Here is a 22793-nt window from a genome sequence, read left to right as displayed (position 1 = left end):
CAAAAAAAGGCAATTTCTACAGCACCCACAGCTACATTGAGCGTATTATCATGAAAAGCTGGGACGTGCCATTTCCTAGGTCATGTGTGTGAAGGACTGGGGACGTGCCATTTCCTAGGTCATGTGTGTGAAGGACGTGCCATTTCCTAGGTCATGTGTGTTGAAGGACGTGCCATTTCCTAGGTCATGTGTGTTGAAGGACGTGCCATTTCCTAGGTCATGTGTGTTGAAGGACGTGCCATTTCCTATGTCATGTGTGTTGAAGGACGTGCCATTTCCTATGTCATGTGTGTTGAAGGACGTGCCATTTCCTAGGTCATGTGTGTGGAAGGACGTGCCATTTCCTAGGTCATGTGTGTGGAAGGACGTGCCATTTCCTAGGTCATGTGTGTGGAAGGACGTGCCATTTCCTAGGTCATGTGTGTGGAAGGACGTGCCATTTCCTAGGTCATGTGTGTGGAAGGACGTGCCATTTCCTAGGTCATGTGTGTGGAAGGACGTGCCATTTCCTAGGTCATGTGTGTGGAAGGACGTGCCATTTCCTAGGTCATGTGTGTGGAAGGACGTGCCATTTCCTAGGTCATGTGTGTTGAAGGACGTGCCATTTCCTAGGTCATGTGTGTTGAAGGACGTGCCATTTCCTAGGTCATGTGTGTTGAAGGACGTGCCATTTCCTAGGTCATGTGTGTTGAAGGACGTGCCATTTCCTAGGTCATGTGTGTTGAAGGACGTGCCATTTCCTAGGTCATGTGTGTTGAAGGACGTGCCATTTCCTAGGTCATGTGTGTTGAAGGACGTGCCATTTCCTAGGTCATGTGTGTTGAAGGACGTGCCATTTCCTAGGTCATGTGTGTTGAAGGACGTGCCATTTCCTAGGTCATGTGTGTTGAAGGACGTGCCATTTCCTAGGTCATGTGTGTTGAAGGACGTGCCATTTCCTAGGTCATGTGTGTTGAAGGACGTGCCATTTCCTAGGTCATGTGTGTGAAGGACTGGGGACGTGCCATTTCCTAGGTCATGTGTGTGAAGGACTGGGGACGTGCCATTTCCTAGGTCATGTGTGTTGAAGGACCTTTTTTCCCTGTAGAGTGGTTGCAGTGTTTCCCCTATACACAGTAAGCACCACCGCTGCTAAAAAAAATTACAATGTAGATGTATGCCCCAGAAAGGACCCCCCTGATAATACAATAGCAAACATCTGAGACCTTTTCCAGTTTCCTGTAAACAGCAGCTACATCAATCATTAAATTACTGATCCAGGAGTGAGTGTTGGATAAAAAATTCAAGGTTTTTGGCTAGCCCACTCATCATAGTCAGTCCAAACTAAAGGAAGAGCGACTAAGGTTGCAAAATACAAGTATCGTTCTATCATGCACCTTTAGTTTACCGTCGCTAAATCTTTTTTTCTAATGCAAGCCCCAATGAACACAACCCAGGACTCATTTGTGTCTGTTTGATGAGAGGACACGTACCATGGGAGACTTGTAGTATCTGTGGAGGATGTTGATGAAGTCTGTGATGGTTAACATTCCTAGAGAGAGACAGAGAGAAAGGCCTTGTTGAGTTATTATTTACATTGCATAGGTGTTGGATTTGACCTAGCACATACACACACTGGTACTGAGGATAGTACTAAAAAAATAAGATAGGAGCAGCGTGGAGGTGGGTACAGGTAGAACAGAAGGAGCAGCGGGGAGGAAGGTAGAACAGAAGGAGCAGCGGGGAGGAAGGTGGGTACAGGTAGAACAGAAGGAGCAGCGGGGAGGAAGGTAGAACAGAAGGAGCAGCGGGGAGGTAGGTGGGTACAGGTAGAACAGAAGGAGCAGCGGGGAGGAAGGTAGAACAGAAGGAGCAGCGGGGAGGAAGGTGGGTACAGGTAGAACAGAAGGAGCAGCGGGGAGGAAGGTGGGTACAGGTAGAACAGAAGGAGCAGCGGGGAGGAAGGTGGGTACAGGTAGAACAGAAGGAGCAGCGGGGAGGTAGGTGGGTACAGGTAGAACAGAAGGAGCAGCGGGGAGGTAGGTGGGTACAGGTAGAACAGAAGGAGCAGCGGGGAGGTAGGTGGGTACAGGTAGAACAGAAGGAGCAGCGGGGAGGTAGGTGGGTACAGGTAGAACAGAAGGAGCAGCGGGGAGGTAGGTGGGTACAGGTAGAACAGAAGGAGCAGCGGGGAGGTAGGTGGGTACAGGTAGAACAGAAGGAGCAGCGGGGAGGTAGGTGGGTACAGGTAGAACAGAAGGAGCAGCGGGGAGGTAGGTGGGTACAGGTAGAACAGAAGGAGCAGCGGGGAGGAAGGTGGGTACAGGTAGAACAGAAGGAGCAGCGGGGAGGTAGGTGGGTACAGGTAGAACAGAAGGAGCAGCGGGGAGGAAGGTGGGTACAGGTAGAACAGAAGGAGCAGCGGGGAGGTAGGTGGGTACAGGTAGAACAGAAGGAGCAGCGGGGAGGAAGGTGGGTACAGGTAGAACAGAAGGAGCAGCGGGGAGGAAGGTGGGTACAGGTAGAACAGAAGGAGCAGCGGGGAGGTAGGTGGGTACAGGTAGAACAGAAGGAGCAGCGGGGAGGTAGGTGGGTACAGGTAGAACAGAAGGAGCAGCGGGGAGGTAGGTGGGTACAGGTAGAACAGAAGGAGCAGCGGGGAGGAAGGTGGGTACAGGTAGAACAGAAGGAGCAGCGGGGAGGAAGGTGGGTACAGGTAGAACAGAAGGAGCAGCGGGGAGGAAGGTGGGTACAGGTAGAACAGAAGGAGCAGCGGGGAAGTAGGTGGGTACAGGTAGAACAGAAGGAGCAGCGGGGAGGTAGGTGGGTACAGGTAGAACAGAAGGAGCAGCGGGGAGGAAGGTGGGTACAGGTAGAACAGAAGGAGCAGCGGGGAGGTAGGTGGGTACAGGTAGAACAGAAGGAGCAGCGGGGAGGTAGGTGGGTACAGGTAGAACAGAAGGAGCAGCGGGGAGGTAGGTGGGTACAGGTAGAACAGAAGGAGCAGCGGGGAGGAAGGTGGGTACAGGTAGAACAGAAGGAGCAGCGGGGAGGAAGGTAGAACAGAAGGAGCAGCGGGGAGGAAGGTGGGTACAGGTAGAACAGAAGGAGCAGCGGGGAGGAAGGTGGGTACAGGTAGAACAGAAGGAGCAGCGGGGAGGTAGGTGGGTACAGGTAGAACAGAAGGAGCAGCGGGGAGGTAGGTGGGTACAGGTAGAACAGAAGGAGCAGCGGGGAGGTAGGTGGGTACAGGTAGAACAGAAGGAGCAGCGGGGAGGAAGGTGGGTACAGGTAGAACAGAAGGAGCAGCGGGAGGTAGGTGGGTACAGGTAGAACAGAAGGAGCAGCGGGGAGGAAGGTGGGTACAGGTAGAACAGAAGGAGCAGCGGGGAGGTAGGTGGGTACAGGTAGAACAGAAGGAGCAGCGGGGAGGTAGGTGGGTACAGGTAGAACAGAAGGAGCAGCGGGGAGGAAGGTGGGTACAGGTAGAACAGAAGGAGCAGCGGGGAGGTAGGTGGGTACAGGTAGAACAGAAGGAGCAGCGGGGAGGTAGGTGGGTACAGGTAGAACAGAAGGAGCAGCGGGGAGGTAGGTGGGTACAGGTAGAACAGAAGGAGCAGCGGGGAGGAAGGTGGGTACAGGTAGAACAGAAGGAGCAGCGGGGAGGTAGGTGGGTACAGGTAGAACAGAAGGAGCAGCGGGGAGGTAGGTGGGTACAGGTAGAACAGAAGGAGCAGCGGGGAGGTAGGTGGGTACAGGTAGAACAGAAGGAGCAGCGGGGAGGTAGGTGGGTACAGGTAGAACAGAAGGAGCAGCGGGGAGGTAGGTGGGTACAGGTAGAACAGAAGGAGCAGCGGGGAGGTAGGTGGGTACAGGTAGAACAGAAGGAGCAGCGGGGAGGAAGGTGGGTACAGGTAGAACAGAAGGAGCAGCGGGGAGGTAGGTGGGTACAGGTAGAACAGAAGGAGCAGCGGGGAGGTGGGTACAGGTAGAACAGAAGGAGCAGCGGGGAGGTGGGTACAGGTAGAACAGAAGGAGCAGCGGGGAGGTGGGTACAGGTAGAACAGAAGGAGCAGCGGGGAGGTAGGTGGGTACAGGTAGAACAGAAGGAGCAGCGGGGAGGTAGGTGGGTACAGGTAGAACAGAAGGAGCAGCGGGGAGGTAGGTGGGTACAGGTAGAACAGAAGGAGCAGCGGGGAGGTAGGTGGGTACAGGTAGAACAGAAGGAGCAGCGGGGAGGTAGGTGGGTACAGGTAGAACAGAAGGAGCAGCGGGGAGGAAGGTGGGTACAGGTAGAACAGAAGGAGCAGCGGGGAGGTAGGTGGGTACAGGTAGAACAGAAGGAGCAGCGGGGAGGTAGGTGGGTACAGGTAGAACAGAAGGAGCAGCGGGGAGGAAGGTGGGTACAGGTAGAACAGAAGGAGCAGCGGGGAGGTAGGTGGGTACAGGTAGAACAGAAGGAGCAGCGGGGAGGTAGGTGGGTACAGGTAGAACAGAAGGAGCAGCGGGGAGGTGGGTACAGGTAGAACAGAAGGAACAGCGGGGAGGTGGGTACAGGTAGAACAGAAGAGACACTTGGGAGATACGAGACCAGGGCCTATTTCTGTGACACTATTTCACACAGAGACACGCACACACTCACTCCTCATTGACATCAGTATCGCCTAGAGGTGAGAAGGAACAGTGTAGTGGAAGGGCTTGATTCTCAGTATAGCCCATCTGTGCATCTTGCTCTATCGGACAGGTGGGCTTGATTTCTGATGCGTGGAAGGTTGCAGGGAGACGTCAGGCTCTACACTCACATAATTTTGTGTAGCTGTCCCGGCTGCAACACAAGATGCGTGTCCCCTAACCATAGATGGGCACATTGCTATATTGTTCAACCAGTTGTTGAAAAACAGAGCAATTACAGTAAAAATAGACTATTGTGTCTGTATTTCTGTTCTCAGAGACGACGAGAGAACAGTATTATATCTGTCTGCATTACGCTGGCCCAGATACGAGGAGAGTAGAGGAGAGAACAGTATTATATCTGTCTCCATTACCCTGGCCCAGATACGAGGAGAGAACAGTATTATATCTGTCTCCATTACCCTGGCCCAGATACAAGGAGAGAACAGTATTATATCTGTCTGCATTACGCTGGCCCAGATACGAGGAGAGATCAGTATTATATCTGTCTCCATTACCCTGGCCCAGATACGAGGAGAGAACAGTATTATATCTGTCTGCATTACCCTGGCCCAGATACGAGGAGAGTAGAGGAGAGAACAGTATTATATCTGTCTCCATTACCCTGGCCCAGATACGAGGAGAGAACAGTATTATATCTGTCTCCATTACCCTGGCCCAGATACAAGGAGAGAACAGTATTATATCTGTCTGCATTACGCTGGCCCAGATACGAGGAGAGATCAGTATTATATCTGTCTCCATTACCCTGGCCCAGATACGAGGAGAGAACAGTATTATATCTGTCTCCATTACCCTGGCCCAGATACGAGGAGAGAACAGTATTATATCTGTCTCCATTACCCTGGCCCAGATACGAGGAGAGAACAGTATTATATCTGTCTCCATTACCCTGGCCCAGATACGAGGAGAGATCAGTATTATATCTGTCTGCATTACGCTGGCCCAGATACGAGGAGAGGAGAGAACAGTATTATATCTGTCTCCATTACCCTGGCCCAGATACGAGGAGAGTAGAGGAGAGAACAGTATTATATCTGTCTCCATTACCCTGGCCCAGATACGAGGAGAGATCAGTATTATATCTGTCTCCATTACCCTGGCCCAGATACAAGGAGAGAACAGTATTATATCTGTCTGCATTACGCTGGCCCAGATACGAGAACAGTATTATATCTGTCTGCATTACCCTGGCCCAGATACGAGGAGAGAACAGTATTATATCTGTCTGCATTACGCTGGCCCAGATACGAGGAGAGAACAGTATTATATCTGTCTGCATTACCCTGGCCCAGATACGAGGAGAGAACAGTATTATATCTGTCTGCATTACCCTGGCCCAGATACGAGGAGAGAACAGTATTATATCTGTCTGCATTACCCTGGCCCAGATACGAGGAGAGAACAGTATTATATCTGTCTGCATTACGCTGGCCGGTTTCAAGGGGGAGCGAAGACAGACCGGATGAAGGAGAGAAGGGAAGCAATGCATTGTTTAAAGAAGGTTAAGGATGTGGAGTAGAGGTCGACCAATTAAAATCAGGGCCGATTTAAAGTTTTCATAACAATCGGTAATCTGCCTTTTTGGACGCCGATTACATTGCAATCCATGAGTAAACTGCGTGGCAGGCTGACCACCTGTTACGCGAGTGCAGCGTCAAAAGGTACTTATGGCTGCAATGAGCCAAGGTAAGTTGCTAACTAGCATTAAACTTATCTTGTAAAAAACAATCAATCTTCACATAAATCACTAGTTAACTACACATTATTGCTGATATTACTAGGGTAACTAGTTTGTCCTGCGTTGCATATAATCAATGCGGTGCCTGTTAATTTATCATCGAATCACAGCATACTTTAACTACGCCAAACGGGGGTGATTTAACAAAAGCGCATTCGCAAAAAAAGCACAAATGTGCCTAACCATAAACATCAATGCCTTTCTTAAAATCAATACACAGAAGTATATACACTGCTCAAAAAAATAAAGGGAACACTTAAACAACACAATGTAACTCCAAGTCAATCACACTTCTGTGAAATCAAACTGTCCACTTAGGAAGCAACACTGATTGACAATAAATTTCACATGCTGTTGTGCAAATGGAATAGACAAAAGGTGGAAATTATAGGCAATTAGCAAGACACCCCCAAAAAAAGGAGTGATTCTGCAGGTGGTGACCACAGACCACTTCTCAGTTCCTATGCTTCCTGGCTGATGTTTTGGTCACTTTTGAATGCTGGCGGTGCTCTCACTCTAGTGGTAGCATGAGACGGAGTCTACAACCCACACAAGTGGCTCAGGTAGTGCAGTTCATCCAGGATGGCACATCAATGCGAGCTGTGGCAAAAAGATTTGCTGTGTCTGTCAGCGTAGTGTCCAGAGCATGGAGGCGCTACCAGGAGACAGGCCAGTACATCAGGAGACGTGGAGGAGGCCGTAGGAGGGCAACAACCCAGCAGCAGGACCGCTACCTCCGCCTTTGTGCAAGGAGGTGCACTGCCGGCGCCCTGCAAAATGACCTCCAGCAGGCCACAAATGTGCATGTGTCTGCTCAAACGGTCAGAAACAGACTCCGAGGGTGGTATGAGGGCCCGACGTCCACAGGTGGGGGTTGTGCTTACAGCCCAACACCGTGCAGGACGTTTGGCATTTGCCAGAGAACACCAAGATTGGCAAATTCGCCACTGGCGCCCTGTGCTCTTCATAGATGAAAGCAGGTTCACACTGAGCACATGTGACAGACGTGACAGAGTCTGGAGACGCCGTGGAGAACGTTCTGCTGCCTGCAACATCCTCCAGCATGACCGGTTTGGCGATGGGTCAGTCATGGTGTGGGGTGGCATTTCTTTGTGGGGCCGCACAGCCCTCCATGTGCTCGCCAGAGGTAGCCTGACTGCCATTAGGTACCGAGATGAGATCCTCAGACCCCTTGTGAGACCATATGCTGACACATGCACATTTGTGGCCTGCTGGAGCTTCGGAACCCCCCCCCCCCCCCCCACGCTAGCGGAACCCCGGGGCTAGACAGGTTAAACGTACCTCCGCCATTTCTCCTTCACCTAAATCCAGATAGCTGATGTTCTGAAAGATCTGCCGAAATTGTTGCAACCCCTATTATTAGCCTGTTTAATCTCTTTTGTATCGTCTGAGATTCTCAAAGATTGGACAGCTGCTGCGATCATCCCCCTATTCAAAGTGGGAGACACTCTAGACCCAAACTGCTACAGACCTACAGTTGAAGTAGGAAGTTTACATACACTTAGGTTGGAGTCATAAAAACGAATTATTCAACCCCTCCACAAATTTCTTGAGAACAAACTATAGTTTTGGCAAGTTGGTTAGAACATCTTTGTCCATGACAAGTAATTTTTCCAAGAATTGTTTTCAGAGATTATTTCACTATCACAATTCCAGTGGGTCAGAAGTTTACATACACTAAGTTGACTGTGCCTTTAAACAGCTTGGAAAATTTCAGAAAATGACATCATGGCTTTAGAAGCTTCTGATAGGCTAATTGACGTCATTTGAATCAATTGGCGGTATACCTGTGGATGTATTTCAAGGCCTACCTTTAAACTCAGCGCCTCTTTGCTTGACATCATGGGAAAATCAAAAGAAATCAGCCAAGACCTCAGAAAAATAGATTTTTACACCTCCACAAGTCTGGTTCATGCTTGGAAGCAATTTCCAAATGCCTGAAGGTACCACGTTCATCTATATAAACAATAGTACGCAAGTATAAACACCATGGGACCACGCCGTCATACCGCTCAGGAAGGAGACGCGTTCAGTCTCCTAGAGATGAACGTACTTTTGTGCGAAAAGTGCAAATCAATCCCAGAATGGACCTTGTGTAGACACTGGAGGAAACCGGTACAAAAATATCTAAATCCACAGTAAAACGAGTCCTATATCGACATAACCTGAAAGGCCGCTCAGCAAGTAAGAAGCCACTGCGCCAAAACTGCCATAAAAAAGCCAGACTATGGTTTGCCACTGCACATGGGGACAAATATCGTACTTTTTGTAGAAATGTCCTCTGGTCTGATGAAACGAAAATAGAATTGTTTGGCCGTAATGCCCATCGTTATGTTTGGAGGGAAAAGGGGAGGCTTACAAGCCGAAGAACACCATCCCAACCGTGAAGCACAGGGGTGTCAGGATCATGTTGTGGGGGTGCTTTGCTGCAGGAGGGACTGGTGCACTTCACAAAATAGATGGCTTCATTAGAAAGAAAAATGTGTATATATTGAAGCAACATCTCAAGACATCAGTCAGGAAGTTAAAGCTTGGTCGCAAATGGGTCTTCCAAATGGACAATGACCCCAAGCATATTTCCAAAGTTGTGGCAAAATGGCTTAAGGACAACAATGTCAATGTATTGGAGTGGCCATCACAAAGCCTTGACCTCAAACCTATAGATATTTGTGGGCAGAACTGAATAAGCATGTGCGAGCAAGGAGGCCTACAAACCTGCCTCAGTTACACCAGCTCTGTCAGGAGGAATGGGTCAAAATTCACCCAACCTATTGTTGGAAGCTTGTGGAAGGCTACCTGAAACGTTTGACCCAAGTTAAACAATTTAAAGGCAATGCTACCAAATACTAATTGAGTGTAATGTAAACTTCTGACCCACTGGGAATGTGATCAAATAAATAAATACTGATATAAATAATTCTCTACTATTATTCGGACATTTCACATTCTTAAAATAAAGTGGTGATCCTAACTGACCTGAGACAGGGAATTTTTACTAGGATTAAATGTCAGAAAATGTGAAAAACTGAGTTTACATGTATTTGGCTAAGGTGTATGTAAACTTCTGACTTCAGTGAATTATTAGTCAAATAATCTGTCTGTAAACAATTGTTGTAAAAATAACTTCATGTACAAAGTAGATGTTTTAACGGACTTGCCAAAACTATAGTTTGTTAACAAGAAATTTGTGGAGTGGTTGAAAAACGAGTTAATGACTCCAAACTAAGTGTGTGTAAACTTCCGACTTCAACTGTATATGAAATGCAAATGGTGTAGCGAGAAATAGTTGACGTGTCATAATTACTATAATAACTACAACTTCTTAACTGTGAACATTGAACCACCAGCTTTCATATGTTCTCATGTTCTGAGCAAGGAACTTAAATAGCTTTTTTACATGGCACATATTGCACTTTTACTTTCTTCTCCAACACTGTTTTTGCATTATTTAAACCAAATTGAACATGTTTCATTATTTGAGACGAAAGACTATTTATATTAGGTTCAAATAAAGACGGTTCATTGTTCATTCCGTATTGATGTAATTGTCATTATTACAAATATATATAAAAATCATCCAATTAAATCGGTATCGGCTTTTTATTGGTCCATGAATAATTGGTATCGGCGTTGAAAAATCATAATCAGTCGACCTCTAATGTGGAGAAGTGGAAGGTTAAGGCTGGGAGGAGAGAGATGATAGAACAGAGACATTTCCCACTTACCGACAAAGCTCTGCTTCTTCGTCTCCCATAGCGGGGCTGCCCGCACCCCGTTGGCAACCAAGGCAAAGAAAGCCTTCTTTACCTACAGGCGAGAAGTACACAAACAATTTATTTACAAAGACTTTCTAAACAGGTATTTTATCATGTGGGTGGAATAGAGCAGCGTTCTCCACCTTTGGTCTCTTGTGGTGACCGTATTACCCCCACACCAGCACCCATGAGTCTTCATAACAGTAAAATTCTACATGACCATTGAGTCACGGTAATCTCCTCTTATGCACTCTGGACACGCTTGTTTGTTCCCAACTCGTTAATGACCATCAGGTCGCTAATAGCCTGGTACTCCGGGCTCTACTGTCCCTCTAACGTCAAAACAAATTCTAACACTTCATCAAAATAGTATCTTGCTTTTAAAACTCACCTCACTGTGATTGATAAATTTGAAGAAAGAAATTCAACAGGTTGAAACAGTGGAAAGCATGGTCATTGTGGATGTTGTTTCAAAGCCTAACAATGAAATGGACAGCGCTTTAAGGTGATGATTCATTCTAAACACCCATACACAGATTATGCATACAGTATGAGCCCAAGCCTAAAAAAACTCTGAATTAAAAATAATAATTGTGCAATACATTGCCTACCGTAAATTAAGCAGGCAAAAATTAACTGATTTAAGATGTCTTTGGTACATAATTGGTCTAACCTATACTCCAAAATTAAACAAATTCTAGTAAATCGTCTTTGAGTGTGGATTGTACTATTATGTATACTGGATGGACTGGTTACCTTATGCTACGCTCCAAACGTTCTATCCATGAGTCTGGGAGAGAACATATAGGCCTAGGCGACTCTGTTGGTTCATTGATTGTGCAGGACAGCTTCCAGAATTAGCCTATAATTATAGTGAATTTGTATTTCAATTGCTTAGTATTAGGGCATTTTTTATATTTTCATTATTAATAGGCTGACACATTACCTTGAGCTACAACTATTATTAACAAGTTCACAGCTAATTTGGCTCTAAACAACAGAAGGGTTTTCAGAAATTCTCTCAACTGTATGAAAGTAAAATTAAATAAAGTCTAGTTGCGCTCTTTGAACTGTGATGTTGACACTTGGCTGGGTGTATTTGACAAACATATTTATTGCATCATTGTGACTGGTGCAATGATCAAAAGGTCATGGTCTACTGTAATAGTTGTGGTTTGGGTTAACCCTTTACACTCGTACCCGGGTTGAAAATGGCAGAATTAGGCACTGAACCTAAATTGGAATGCAGTGGCTGTACAGTAACATGCTATACATGACATCAGAGCTCAGGCTCTTCACAGGTTTTGACTGACAGCCATTCTGAAATTGAACACCGCACACGACAAGAAGTTTCCCCGGTTCCAGGATAGAGTTCTTCCCGGGTCCAAAAAGTTGTACCCGTTCCGAAACGCACCTGGTCCCCCTCGGAAGAAGAATAACTGAAGACATTAAAGAAGGACATATCCGCTGGTCATTTTGGCCATAAAAATGCAGTCTCATAAGTTATAGGAATGAATAGAATGATTTTACACAATGTGACATTTGGGAGGTTGAAACATTAAAGACGTGTAAACCTTGTTATGGATAGAAGCATATACAGTCAGATTGGTATAAGATATCTGCTCCATTTTCAGAACACATGTTAACAAGATGCTAGGGAAATCACTGGATGGGAATATTGACCAGCTGAGTATCTTTGAATAGTCACCTGAGTGTACAACTCAATAAACTAGGCGTTGTTTTATATTTCCATCTTCTGTGATGTATATAATAAAGTGTAAACTCTATATCAGACATTGTACAGGTACCTTCTTCAATTTAAGCCCATAATGTGTGTAAGGTGTATACTTTTGTCTCAAAGTACATTTGTTTAAGACTACCAAGAAACGCTCTGTGTGGACCACTGCCACCGCGGTAAAAGGTTAAGGGACAACTTATTTTCATATCAAAGTTCCTCATCCACATGTTAAAACATGACATACATATATTTATTTTTAGATAAATAGCCTAATAAAGTCCTACTGAAAAATAAAATGAATTCAGAGTTTTCATAGATAAAAATGTAATAATGCAAATTCTGGAACTTCTGATATTTTTGCAAACCTGGCGAGGACTGACCGCTTAAAATGAATTCTAGTATATTCCAGTAATTGGGAGGGACAACCTCGCTCTCTCTTATCTTAACTTTCCTCATCCACATGCCAAAGACCCTCCCTATATAAGAGAAATCCTCCCCCATTGACTGCACATAGTTGCCGAATACTTCAACTAGCTGCTAAACACTTGACATAAGAGAACGACGCATGCAAAAAGACAAGAAAAAGGTTAAGAATGAAAGTTGTTGTCCTACTAATGCTGTCAGAATGAAAGTTGTTGTCCTACTAATGCTGTCTTTGTGCCTCACACTGTCTGGGGCACAAAGTGAGTGGACCAGTTTATCTAACAGTCAGCTTGAAAACTGCAACTTCATCAGTGAGCTGGCTGTGCTGAAGGAAAAACTGAAAACCATGGATCAGAAGCTAGGAGCTGTGGAGACCAGGCTACAAGTCGGCGAGAGCCAGGTGGACGAACTGAAAAGTATGAACAAAGCTCAAGAAGAAGAACTGAAAACATTAAAGAAGGACATAGCCGCTGGTCAGCCAAAGGTGGCCTTCACCGCAGCTCTAAGAACGTCTGGTTCTGGTTACATAGGACCCTTCACCACTCACACACCCTTGCAGTACAAAAGAGTCTTCTCCAACTTCGGCAGTGGATACAACCCTTCTACAGGGGTCTTCACAGCCATCGCCAAAGGAGTATATTACTTCCGCTACACCATGTTCTACAATGGAGACGCCAACGCTGTCGTGAGTTTGATGAAGAACGAGGAGTTTCTCGTGTCCACATGGGACCGTGTGTCAGGAAGAAGTGAAGATTCCGCCAGCAATGCTGCCATAGTGCAGCTGGAGGTGGGAGACAATGTCTTCGCCCGGCTCTCAGCTAACATGAGAGTCTACGACGATGGTGGGAACTACAACACCTTCAGTGGGTTTCTACTCTTCACCAACTAATATTAACAAGTTTACAGGTCATTTGGCTGTAAACAACAGAAGGGTTTTCAGAAATTATATCACAACTGTATGAAAGTAAAATGAAAGAGTTGCACTCTTTGAACTGATGTTGTTGACACTGGGCTGGGTGTATTTGACAAACATATTTATTGTATCATTGTGACTGATTAAAAGGTCATGGTCTACTGTAGTAGTTGTGATTGGGGTAAACCCTTTACACTCGTACCCGGGTTGAAAATGGCAGATTTAGGCACTGAACCTAAATTGGAATGCAGTGGCTGTACAGTAACATGCTATACATGACGTCAGAGCTCAGGGTCTTCACAGGTTTTGACTGACAGTCATTCTGATATTGAACACCGCATGCGATAAGAAGCTGCCCCCATCACTCCCGCTAAGTGAGCAAATTTTTTAAAAATATTCCCCAACCTGTTTGTGAATAATCCTAACACAGTTGAGATTTGAAGTATAAATGAGCCATATCTCTGAGTGAGCAAGATTCACCTAGCAACATATTAAAGATTCTATTAAATTTGTGAGGGGTGTTTATATTCATTTCGCTTTGCACCATTGTTTTACCACCGAATAAATGACACTTCCTACAATGACACCACATTCAAGAAGGGGTTTTATTAAATAGAGAATTACAAACTAACAGGGTGGAAAGTGATTTCAGGGGCACAGAATCTTAAAAATAATAAATACAAGAAGAAAAAAAAAGAGCATTCCAAATCAAATCTTATTGGTCACATGCACATGGTTAGCAGATGTTAATGCGAGTGCAGCGGAATGCTTGTGCTTCTAGTTCCGACCATTCAGTAATATCTAACAAGTAATCTAACAGTTTCACAACAACTACCTTATACACACACACACACGTAAAGGAATATGTACATATACATATATGGATGAGCAATGGTCGAACGGCATAGGCAAGATGCAGTAGATGGTATAGAGTAGAGGTCGACCGATTATGATTTTAACGCCGATACCGATTATTGGAGGACCAAAAAAGCCGATACCGATTTATAAAAAAAATAATAATAATAATTAAAAAATATATATAAATAAAATTTAAAAAAAAATAATAATAAAAATCGGGCTATTTTTATTGTATTTATTGTAATGACAAATTACAACAATACTGAATGAACACTTATTTTAACTTAATACATCAATAAAATCAATTTAGTCTCAAATAAATAATGAAACCTGTTGAATTGTTTAAATAATGCAAAAACAAAGGGTTGGAGAAGTGCAATATGTGCCATAAAAAAAAAGCTAACGTTTAATTAAGTTCCTTGATCAGAACATATGAAAGCTGGTGGTTCCTTTTAACATGAGTCTTCAATATTCCCAGGTAAGAAGTTTTAGGTTGTAGTTATTGGACTATTTCTCTATACCATTTGTATTTCATATACGTTTGACTATTGGATGTTCTAATAGGTACTTTAGTATTGCCAGCCTAATCTCGGGAGTCGATAGGCTTGAAGTCATAAACAGCGCAATGCTTGAAGCACAGCGAAGAGCTGCTGGCAAATGCACGAAAGGGCTGTTTGAATGAATGCTTACGAGCTTGCTGCTGCCTATCACTGTGCAGTCAGACTGCTCTATCAAATCATAGACTTAATTATAATAACACAGAAATACAAGCCTTAGGTCATTATTAACATGGTCAAATCCGTAAACTATCATTTCGAAAACAAAACTTGTATTCTTTCAGTGAAATACGGAACGGTTCCGTATTTTATCTAATGGGTGGCATCCATAAGTCTAAATATTGCTGTTACATTGCACAACCTTCAATGTTATTTATTTAATTTAACCAGGAAGGGCTCATTGAGATTTAAAATCTCTTTTTCAAGAGCATCCTGGCCAAGATAGGCAGCACCAAGTCAATACAAAAAGTACAGACATGAAAAACTACAAGTAATCTAGTAAAAACCATTGAATTCACAAGAGTATAACAAAATCAAAAACAGCAAATTAAAAACATTGACAGGTCAGGGAATCAGCCTCAAGATCCTTCAGTGATTTAAAAACACCAATCGGGACAAGTTCTTCCAGTTTAAAATTATTTTGTAAGGTGTTCCAAGACGATGGCGCAGAGTACATACAGTGGGGCAAAAAAGTATTTAGTCAGCCACCAATTGTGCAAGTTCTCCCACTTAAAAAGATGAGAGAGGCCTGTAATTTTCATCATAGGTACACTTCAACTATGACAGACTAAATGAGGAAAGAAAATCCAGAAAATCACATTGTAGAATTTAATGAATTTATTTGCAAATTATGGTGGAAAATAAGTATTTGGTCAATAACAAAAGTTTCTCAATACTTTGTTATGTACCCTTTGTTGGCAATGACAGAGGTCAAATGTTTTCTGTAAGTCTTCACAAGGTTTTTCACACACTGTTGCTGGTATTTTGGCCCATTCCTCCATGCAGATCTCCTCTAGAGCAGTGATGTTTTTTTTGTAAGTTGTTGAATATGCTATTTAAAAAGAGGCAGTCATCAATTAGAATTCCAAGATATTTATATGAGGTTACAACCTCAATCTCCTTGCCCTGACAGGTAGTAATAGGTGAAAGGTTCAGAGGTCTATTTCTTGCATTAGAAAACACCATTAGTTTAGTTGTGTCAGTATTGAGGATAAGCTTCAATTGACACAAGGTATGTTGAACAGTATAAAAAGCAGTTTACAAGTTCTGGAAAGCTTTTGTTAGAGACGAGGCACAACAGTAAATAACAGTATCATCAGCATAAAAATGAAATTGTGCATTTTGGACATTTGTCTAAATTATTTATATAAATAGTGAATAAGAGAGGACCAAGTACAGAGCCTTGGGGCACACCATTCAGGACAGAAAATTGAACAGACATAAGCCCATCAAATTGAGAGCACTGAGTTCTAACAGACAGATAGTTAGCAAACCATGCAACTGCATGCTCCGAAAGACCTACACTCAACAATCTCTGCCTTAGTATAGCATGATCAACTGTATCAAAAGCCTTAGAGAGATCAATAAAAAGTGAGACAGTGCTGTTTTTTGTCAAGGGCTTCAGTGATATCATTTAAAACCTTCACGGCTGCTGTAATTGTGCTATGCTTCTTCCTGAAGCCCGATTGGTACATTGATAAAATAGAGTTTAAAAAACTTTTAGCTGTTCACTTACAAGGGTTTCAAGAATTTTTCACCAGGGGTGACAGCTTTGAGATTGGCCTATAATTATTACTTTTAAAAGGGATCTCCCCCTTTTAAAAGTGGTAGGACAAATGCTGATTTCCAGATCTTTGAAATTTCATTACATATCTGTTCAATCTAACCCTGGAATGTAAGTGGTTCAGCTATGAAATCAGATGCCAGATTTAACTTCTTATGGCTGAAGGGGCAGTATTGAGTAGCTTGGATGAAAGGTGCCCATTGTAAACGGCCAGCTCCTCAGTCTCAGTTGCTAATATATGCATATTATTATTAGTATTGGATAGAAAACACTCTGAAGTTTCTAAAACTGTTTGAATTATGTCTGTGAGTATAACAGAACTCATATGGCAGGCAAAAACCTGAGAAGTTCCACTTCCTGTTTGGAAGTTTTTCTGGGGGTGCCATATTTTCAACCAAGCTCTCATTGAATATAAAGAGAGATATGGATGGGTTTTCACTTCCTACGGCTTCCACTAGATGTCAACAGAACTTAGTCTGATGACTAATTTGAAGGGGATTCGAAGGAGACAGGAATGAGTAATCACTGCCATGATGTGCCCACGCATTGAACTGGCGCATTCACGTGAGAGTGAACTCCATTCCTTCTCTCAATTGAAGTCGATTTAATTCTCCGGTTGGAACGTTATTCAAGATGTATGTTAACATTCTAAAGATTGATTCAATACATTGTTTGACATGTTTCTACTGACTGTTACGGAACTTTTGGACATTTCGTCAGGTTTTAGTGAACGCACTTCGGAATTGTTTACCAAACGCGCTAACCAAAGTAGCTAATTGGACATAAATAACGGACATTATCGAACAAATCAAGCATTTATTGTGGAACTGGGACTCCTGGGAGTGCATTCTGATGAAGATCAAAGGGAATATTTATCATGTAATTTCTGGTTTCTGTTCACTCCAACATGGCGGCTAATTTGACTATTGTTCTGAGCTCCGTCTCAGATTATTGCATGGTTTGCTTTTTCCGTGAAGTTGTTTTATAAATCTGACGGCGGTTGCATTAAGGAGAGGTACATCTATAATTCCATGTGTATAACTTGTATTATCATCTACATTTATGATGAGTATTTCTGTTGAAACGATGTGGCTATGCAAAAATCACTGGATGTTTTTGGAACTAGCGAATGTAACGCGCCAATGTAAACTCAGATTTGATATAAACTTTATCAAACAAAACATACATGTATTGTGTAACATGAAGTCCTATGAGTGTCATCTGATGAAGATCAAAGGTTAGTGATTAATTTTATCTCTATTTCTGCTTTATTTCGCTGGAAAAATGGCTGTGCTTATTGTGGTTTGGTGTGACCTAACAATCGTTTGTAGTGCTTTCGCTGAAAAGCATATTTGAAATCAGACACTTTGGTGGGACTAACAAGATTACCTGTAAAATGGTGTAAGACACATGTATGTCTGAGGAATTAATGAGATTTGTTTTTTTGAATTTGGAACCCTGCACTTTCACTGGCACTTTGTTATTTCATCCCGTTAACGGGATTGCAGCCAGAAGAAGTTAACATCCCCAGCTACAATAAATGCAGCCTCAGGATGTGGTTTCCAGTTTACATAGTGTCAAATGAAGTTCTTTCAGGGCCATCGAGGTGTCTGCTTGGGGGAAGGGGGAGGATATATACAGCTGTGATTATAATCGAAGAGAATTCTCTTGGTAGATAAAGCCGTCGGCATTTGATTGTAAGGAATTCTAGGTCAGGTGAACAAAAGGACTTGAGTTCCTGTATGTTGTTATGATCACACCACGACTCGTTAATCATAAGGCATACACTCCCGCCCTTCTTACCAGAGAGATGTTTGTTTCTGTCGGCGAGATGTGTGAAGAAACCGGGTGGCTGTACCGATTCTGATAACGTATCCCGAGTGAGCCATGTTTCCGTGAAACAGAGAATGTTACAATCTCTGATGTCTCTCTGGAAGGCAACCGTTGCTCGAATTTCATCTACCTGGTTGTCAAGAGACTGGACATTGGCGAGTAGTATACTCTGGAGCGGTGAGCGATGTGCCAATCTACGGAGCCTGACCAGAAGATGGCTCCGTCTGCGGCGCCGTTGTTTTGGGTCGCAGTCCAAACAGAGGATCCGCTTCGGGAAATTCTTATTCCTGGTCGTAATGTTGGTAAGTTGCTCTTATATCCAATAGTTCCTTTAACTAGGCCTATAAAATAATTTAGAAATATTTTATATTTAAGGTCAAGCACACCTGCCCTTATATTTACAGCATTTTTTAAATCCACATTTGACACTAAATAAGTCATGTTGGCAATAGAACAAGCAATCAAATTTTTTACTTTTTTTCCCCAGCCGGGGGGGACCAATCCAGACTCTGATCAGTGAGGGAAGCAGCAGAAAAATATATTTTAAGCTACTTTATTAAACGGAGCTGATAGAGCGTCATCGCTCTCTCCCTCCGCCCGTTAAAGCGAGAGAGGGGCCGTACTGTGAGCGAGTGACACAGGGAGCAAGGAGACACAGCAACCAACCAAGCCGACTTGCACAATAGACTAATAGCTGCCATAGGTAGGTTGTTTATCAGTGGTGGAAAAAGTACCCAATTGTCATACTTGAGTAAAAGTAAAAAGAAGAAAGTCACCCAGTAAAATCCAACTTGAGTAAAAGTCCAAACGTATTTGGTTTTAAATATACTTAAGTATCAAAAGTAAAAGTATAAATCATTTCAAATTCCTTATATTAAGCAAGCCAGACGGCACCCCTTTGTTTTTTTATTTACGGATAGCCAAGGGCACGCTCCAACACTCAGATAATTTACAAACAAAAGCATGTGGATAGTGAGTCCGCCAGATCAGAGGCAGTAGGGATGTTCTCTTGATAAGTGTGTGAAGTAGACCATTTTCCTGTGCTGCTAAGCATTCAAAATATGAGTACATTTGGGTGTCAGGGAAAATGTATGGAGTAAAAAGTGCATTATTTTCTTTAGGAATTTAGTGAAGTAAAAGTAGTCAAATATAAAAATGTACAGATACCCCCAAAAAATGACTTTACACCACTGGTCATCATCCAATATGATTACATAGTAAACTGTCTTAAAAGGGGAATGGAAACACTTTGGGAAGTAAATCTAAGCAAAGAAATGTATTCAAACCACTAATACTAAACATGTCATGTTAAATGCACATCTCTATATTTAGTATTTTGATCGTCAACCAGGTTTATTTGAGCTATGGTCTGCGCCATTTTAATTGCCAAAGTAACGACTAACACCAGTGCGTCACTGGCAGGAATCAGCATATTGTCTGTGGAATTGAGTTTTCGCACGGAGAGTGAATCGAAGAGAGTACGGTTAGGTGCGGATAACGAAGATTGCAACGAACAAGTAGAAATTCAAACATGAATTGTATAGCGCCAGGCTGTATGAATTGGCTCCCCCCAAAAAATCCCTAGGTAAACTACCATCCAGTCTAAGGACCCACAACTTTTGAAGTGGCTCCATGTCCTGAAGAGGAAGGACGTGCCAGCTCGAACTAGCAGAATCTGCAGACAGCACTTCGCGATGAAGGACACTTTCCACGCGGCAACCGGGAGTTTCCGAATAGAAAGGAGTCATAGACCTACGTTGAAGCCCTCTGCTTGCGCCTCCACCATAACCCTCAAATGTCAAATGTAGGGGTTACCGACCAATCATCAACATCGCTGACTTGAGTCAAGCAAAAGCGACTGAACGGAGGTGGCAACGCGAGTCAATGCAATGGAGCCTGAGGTAACTTTAACCGGTCATGACTGTTGACTAGGCTAGCGTTAGACACTGGACAACTTTGTTGCAACTAGTTGAAGGTAACTAATTGCGTTTGAAGTGTTTTGCCGTGTGTGTGTGTGTGACAAAGCATACGAGAGAAGCTTGTTAATGCCAACTGATATACACTGCTCAAAAAATAAAGGGAACACTAAAATAACACATCCTAGATCTGAATGAATGAAATATTCTTATTAAATACTTTTTTCTTTACAAAGTTGAATGTGCTGACAACAAAATCACACAAAAATTTGATTTCCAGTGATAATTTATCAACCCATGGAGGTCTGGATTTGGAGTCACACTCAAAATGAAAGTGGAAAACCACACTACAGGCTGATCCAACTTTGATGTAATGACCTTAAAACAAGTCAAAATGAGGCTCAGTAGTGTGTGTGGCCTCCACGTGCCTGTATGACCTCCCTACAACGCCTGGGCATTCTCCTGATGAGGTGGCGGATGGTCTCCTGAGGGATCTCCTCCCAGACCTGGACTAAAGCATCCGCCAACTCCTGGACAGTCTGTGGTGCAACGTGGAATTGGTGGATGGAGCGAGACATGATGTCCCAGATGTGCTCAATTGGATTCAGGTCTGGGGAACGGGCGGGCCAGTCCATAGCATCAATGCCTTCCTCTTGCAGGAACTGCTGACACACTCCAGCCACATGAGGTCTAGCATTGTCTTGCATTAGGAGGAACCCAGGGCCAACCGCACCAGCATATGGTCTCACAAGGGGTCTGAGGATCTCATCTCAGTACCTAATGGCAGTCAGGCTACCTCTGGCGAGCACATGGAGGGCTGTGCGGCCCCCCAAAGAAATGCCACCCCACACCATGACTGACCCACCGCCAAACCGGTCATGCTGGAGGATGTTGCAGGCAGCAGAACGTTCTCCACGGCGTCTCCAGACTCTGTCACGTCTGTCACGGGCTCAGTGTGAACCTGCTTTCATCTGTGAAGAGCACAGGGCGCCAGTGGCGAATTTGACAATCTTGGTGTTCTCTGGCAAATGCCAAACATCCTGCCGGGTGTTGGGCTGTAAGCACAACCCCCACCTGTGGACGTCGGGCCCTCATACCACCCTCGGAGTCTGTTTCTGAACGTTTGAGCAGACAAATGCACATTTGCGGCCTGCTGGAGGTCATTTTGCAGGGCTCTGGCAGTGCTCCTCCTTGCACAAAGGCGGAGGTAGCGGTCCTGCTGCTGGGTTGTTGCCCTCCTACGGCCTCCTCCACGTCTCCTGATGTACTGGCCTGTCTCCTGGTAGCGCCTCCATGCTCTGGACACTACGCTGACAGACACAGCAAATCTTTTTGCCACAGCTCGCATTGATGTGCCATCCTGGATGAACTGCACTACCTGAGCCACTTGTGTGGGTTGTAGACTCCGTCTCATGCTACCACTAGAGTGAAAGCACCGCCAGCATTCAAAAGTGACCAAAACATCAGCCAGGAAGCATAGGAACTGAGAAGTGGTCTGTGGTCACCACCTGCAGAACCACTCTTTTATTTGGGGTGTCTTGCTAATTGCCTATAATTTCCACCTGTTGTCTATTCCATTTGCACAACAGCATGTGAAATTTATTGTCAATCAGTGTTGCTTCCTAAGTGGACAGTTTGATTTCACAGAAGTGTGATTGACTTGGAGTTACATTGTGTTGTTTAAGTGTTCTTTATTTTTGAGCAGTGTATTTGGGTTCAGTTGTCTTAACACATTTGTAAACCCTGAAAATGTTTTCATCTTGGAGGAGACTGTTCAGGAGGCAGAGGAGGTACATGCAAATCCATGTCATGTCTAAGGCTGTTGTTAATTTCAAGTATATGCAGTGATTCTTGAATATAACTATAGCCTAACAGATGCCTCAATTGTTTTCTACCAACAGGAAAGAATGGTTAGTACAGCATGCCAAACTGACCCCTGTGTGCCAGTGTTCCTGTGCTGCGGTGGAGAAGTGGTCCACCGGGACCATCACTAAAGAGCCAGGGGCCCAGATACATTGCGCTCACGACTATCAGTATACAACCGAGTCCTGCCCCTATACGCCACAGATGGAGCTGACAGAGAGATCAGCCATCCATAAAAGGGAATCGGAGTGGAACTGTTTTTCCCGCAGATTTTTTTACCCGTTTCAATGGATGTGCTACCTTGTCGCGGTCCTGCTGTTTCGACTCTCTCGCTCTCAACCTATGAATGCTCAGCTATGAAAAGCCAACTGACATTTGCACCCTCTATAACCACTGTGGTTATTATTTTGATGTAAAAAGGACTTTTGTAAATTACATTTGATTGATTGCTGTGCTGGATGCTGTGTATTCAAAACTGTCTGAGTGATGGGACATTTTTATAGTATATGTAACATATTTGTGGATTATCTGCATTTTAACTTCTTAAAGTGGCAATCAGCAGTAGAAACAAAGTGTCTCCCTGCTCCTCTTTCGGTGAAAAACTGAGGGATGGGGCTGGAGAAATGTAACCACTCAAATTTCATAGACAGATATAAATGCAAGGACTAACCATCCATGATATCAACATTGTAATCCTGTTTCTCTGATCTGTTTCCACTAC

The 22793-nt window shown here is 44.0% G+C and overlaps 2 protein-coding genes across 6 annotated transcripts in view; one reads left to right on the top strand and one right to left on the bottom strand.

Moving 5' to 3' along the window:
* LOC120027752 (5'-AMP-activated protein kinase subunit gamma-1-like) overlaps positions 1-22793 on the bottom strand; it is a 79033-nt gene that overhangs the window by 9651 nt on the left and 46589 nt on the right. For all 4 annotated transcript variants that reach the window (XR_005473340.1, XM_038972765.1, XM_038972766.1 and 1 more), the window contains exons 5-6: positions 10159-10240; positions 1473-1531 (exon numbers count right to left, since the gene is read on the bottom strand). Coding sequence is in view for 3 of the 4 variants with exons in the window: in XM_038972765.1 (XP_038828693.1) it covers positions 1473-1531; positions 10159-10240 (141 nt within the window). In the remaining variant the exon portion in view is untranslated. The remainder of the gene's footprint in view (positions 1-1472; positions 1532-10158; positions 10241-22793) is intronic.
* LOC120027754 (complement C1q-like protein 3) lies at positions 12415-13777 on the top strand. Of its 2 annotated transcripts, XM_038972769.1 has the most exons (2): positions 12415-12526; positions 12559-13777. In XM_038972769.1, exons 1-2 carry the CDS (start codon positions 12520-12522, stop codon positions 13236-13238), a joined length of 687 nt encoding a protein of 228 aa, XP_038828697.1. In that variant the 5' UTR covers positions 12415-12519; the 3' UTR covers positions 13239-13777. The 2 variants fall into 2 exon arrangements, with proteins under 2 accessions (XP_038828697.1, XP_038828696.1); XM_038972768.1 differs by having other exon boundaries at positions 12419-13777.

This window comes from Salvelinus namaycush, chromosome 33 (genome assembly GCF_016432855.1).
Source record: "Salvelinus namaycush isolate Seneca chromosome 33, SaNama_1.0, whole genome shotgun sequence".
NCBI lineage: Eukaryota > Metazoa > Chordata > Actinopteri > Salmoniformes > Salmonidae > Salvelinus > Salvelinus namaycush.
The sequence above is the reverse complement of the archived record's forward strand: the minus strand, read 5'-3'. Positions and strand labels throughout refer to the sequence as shown.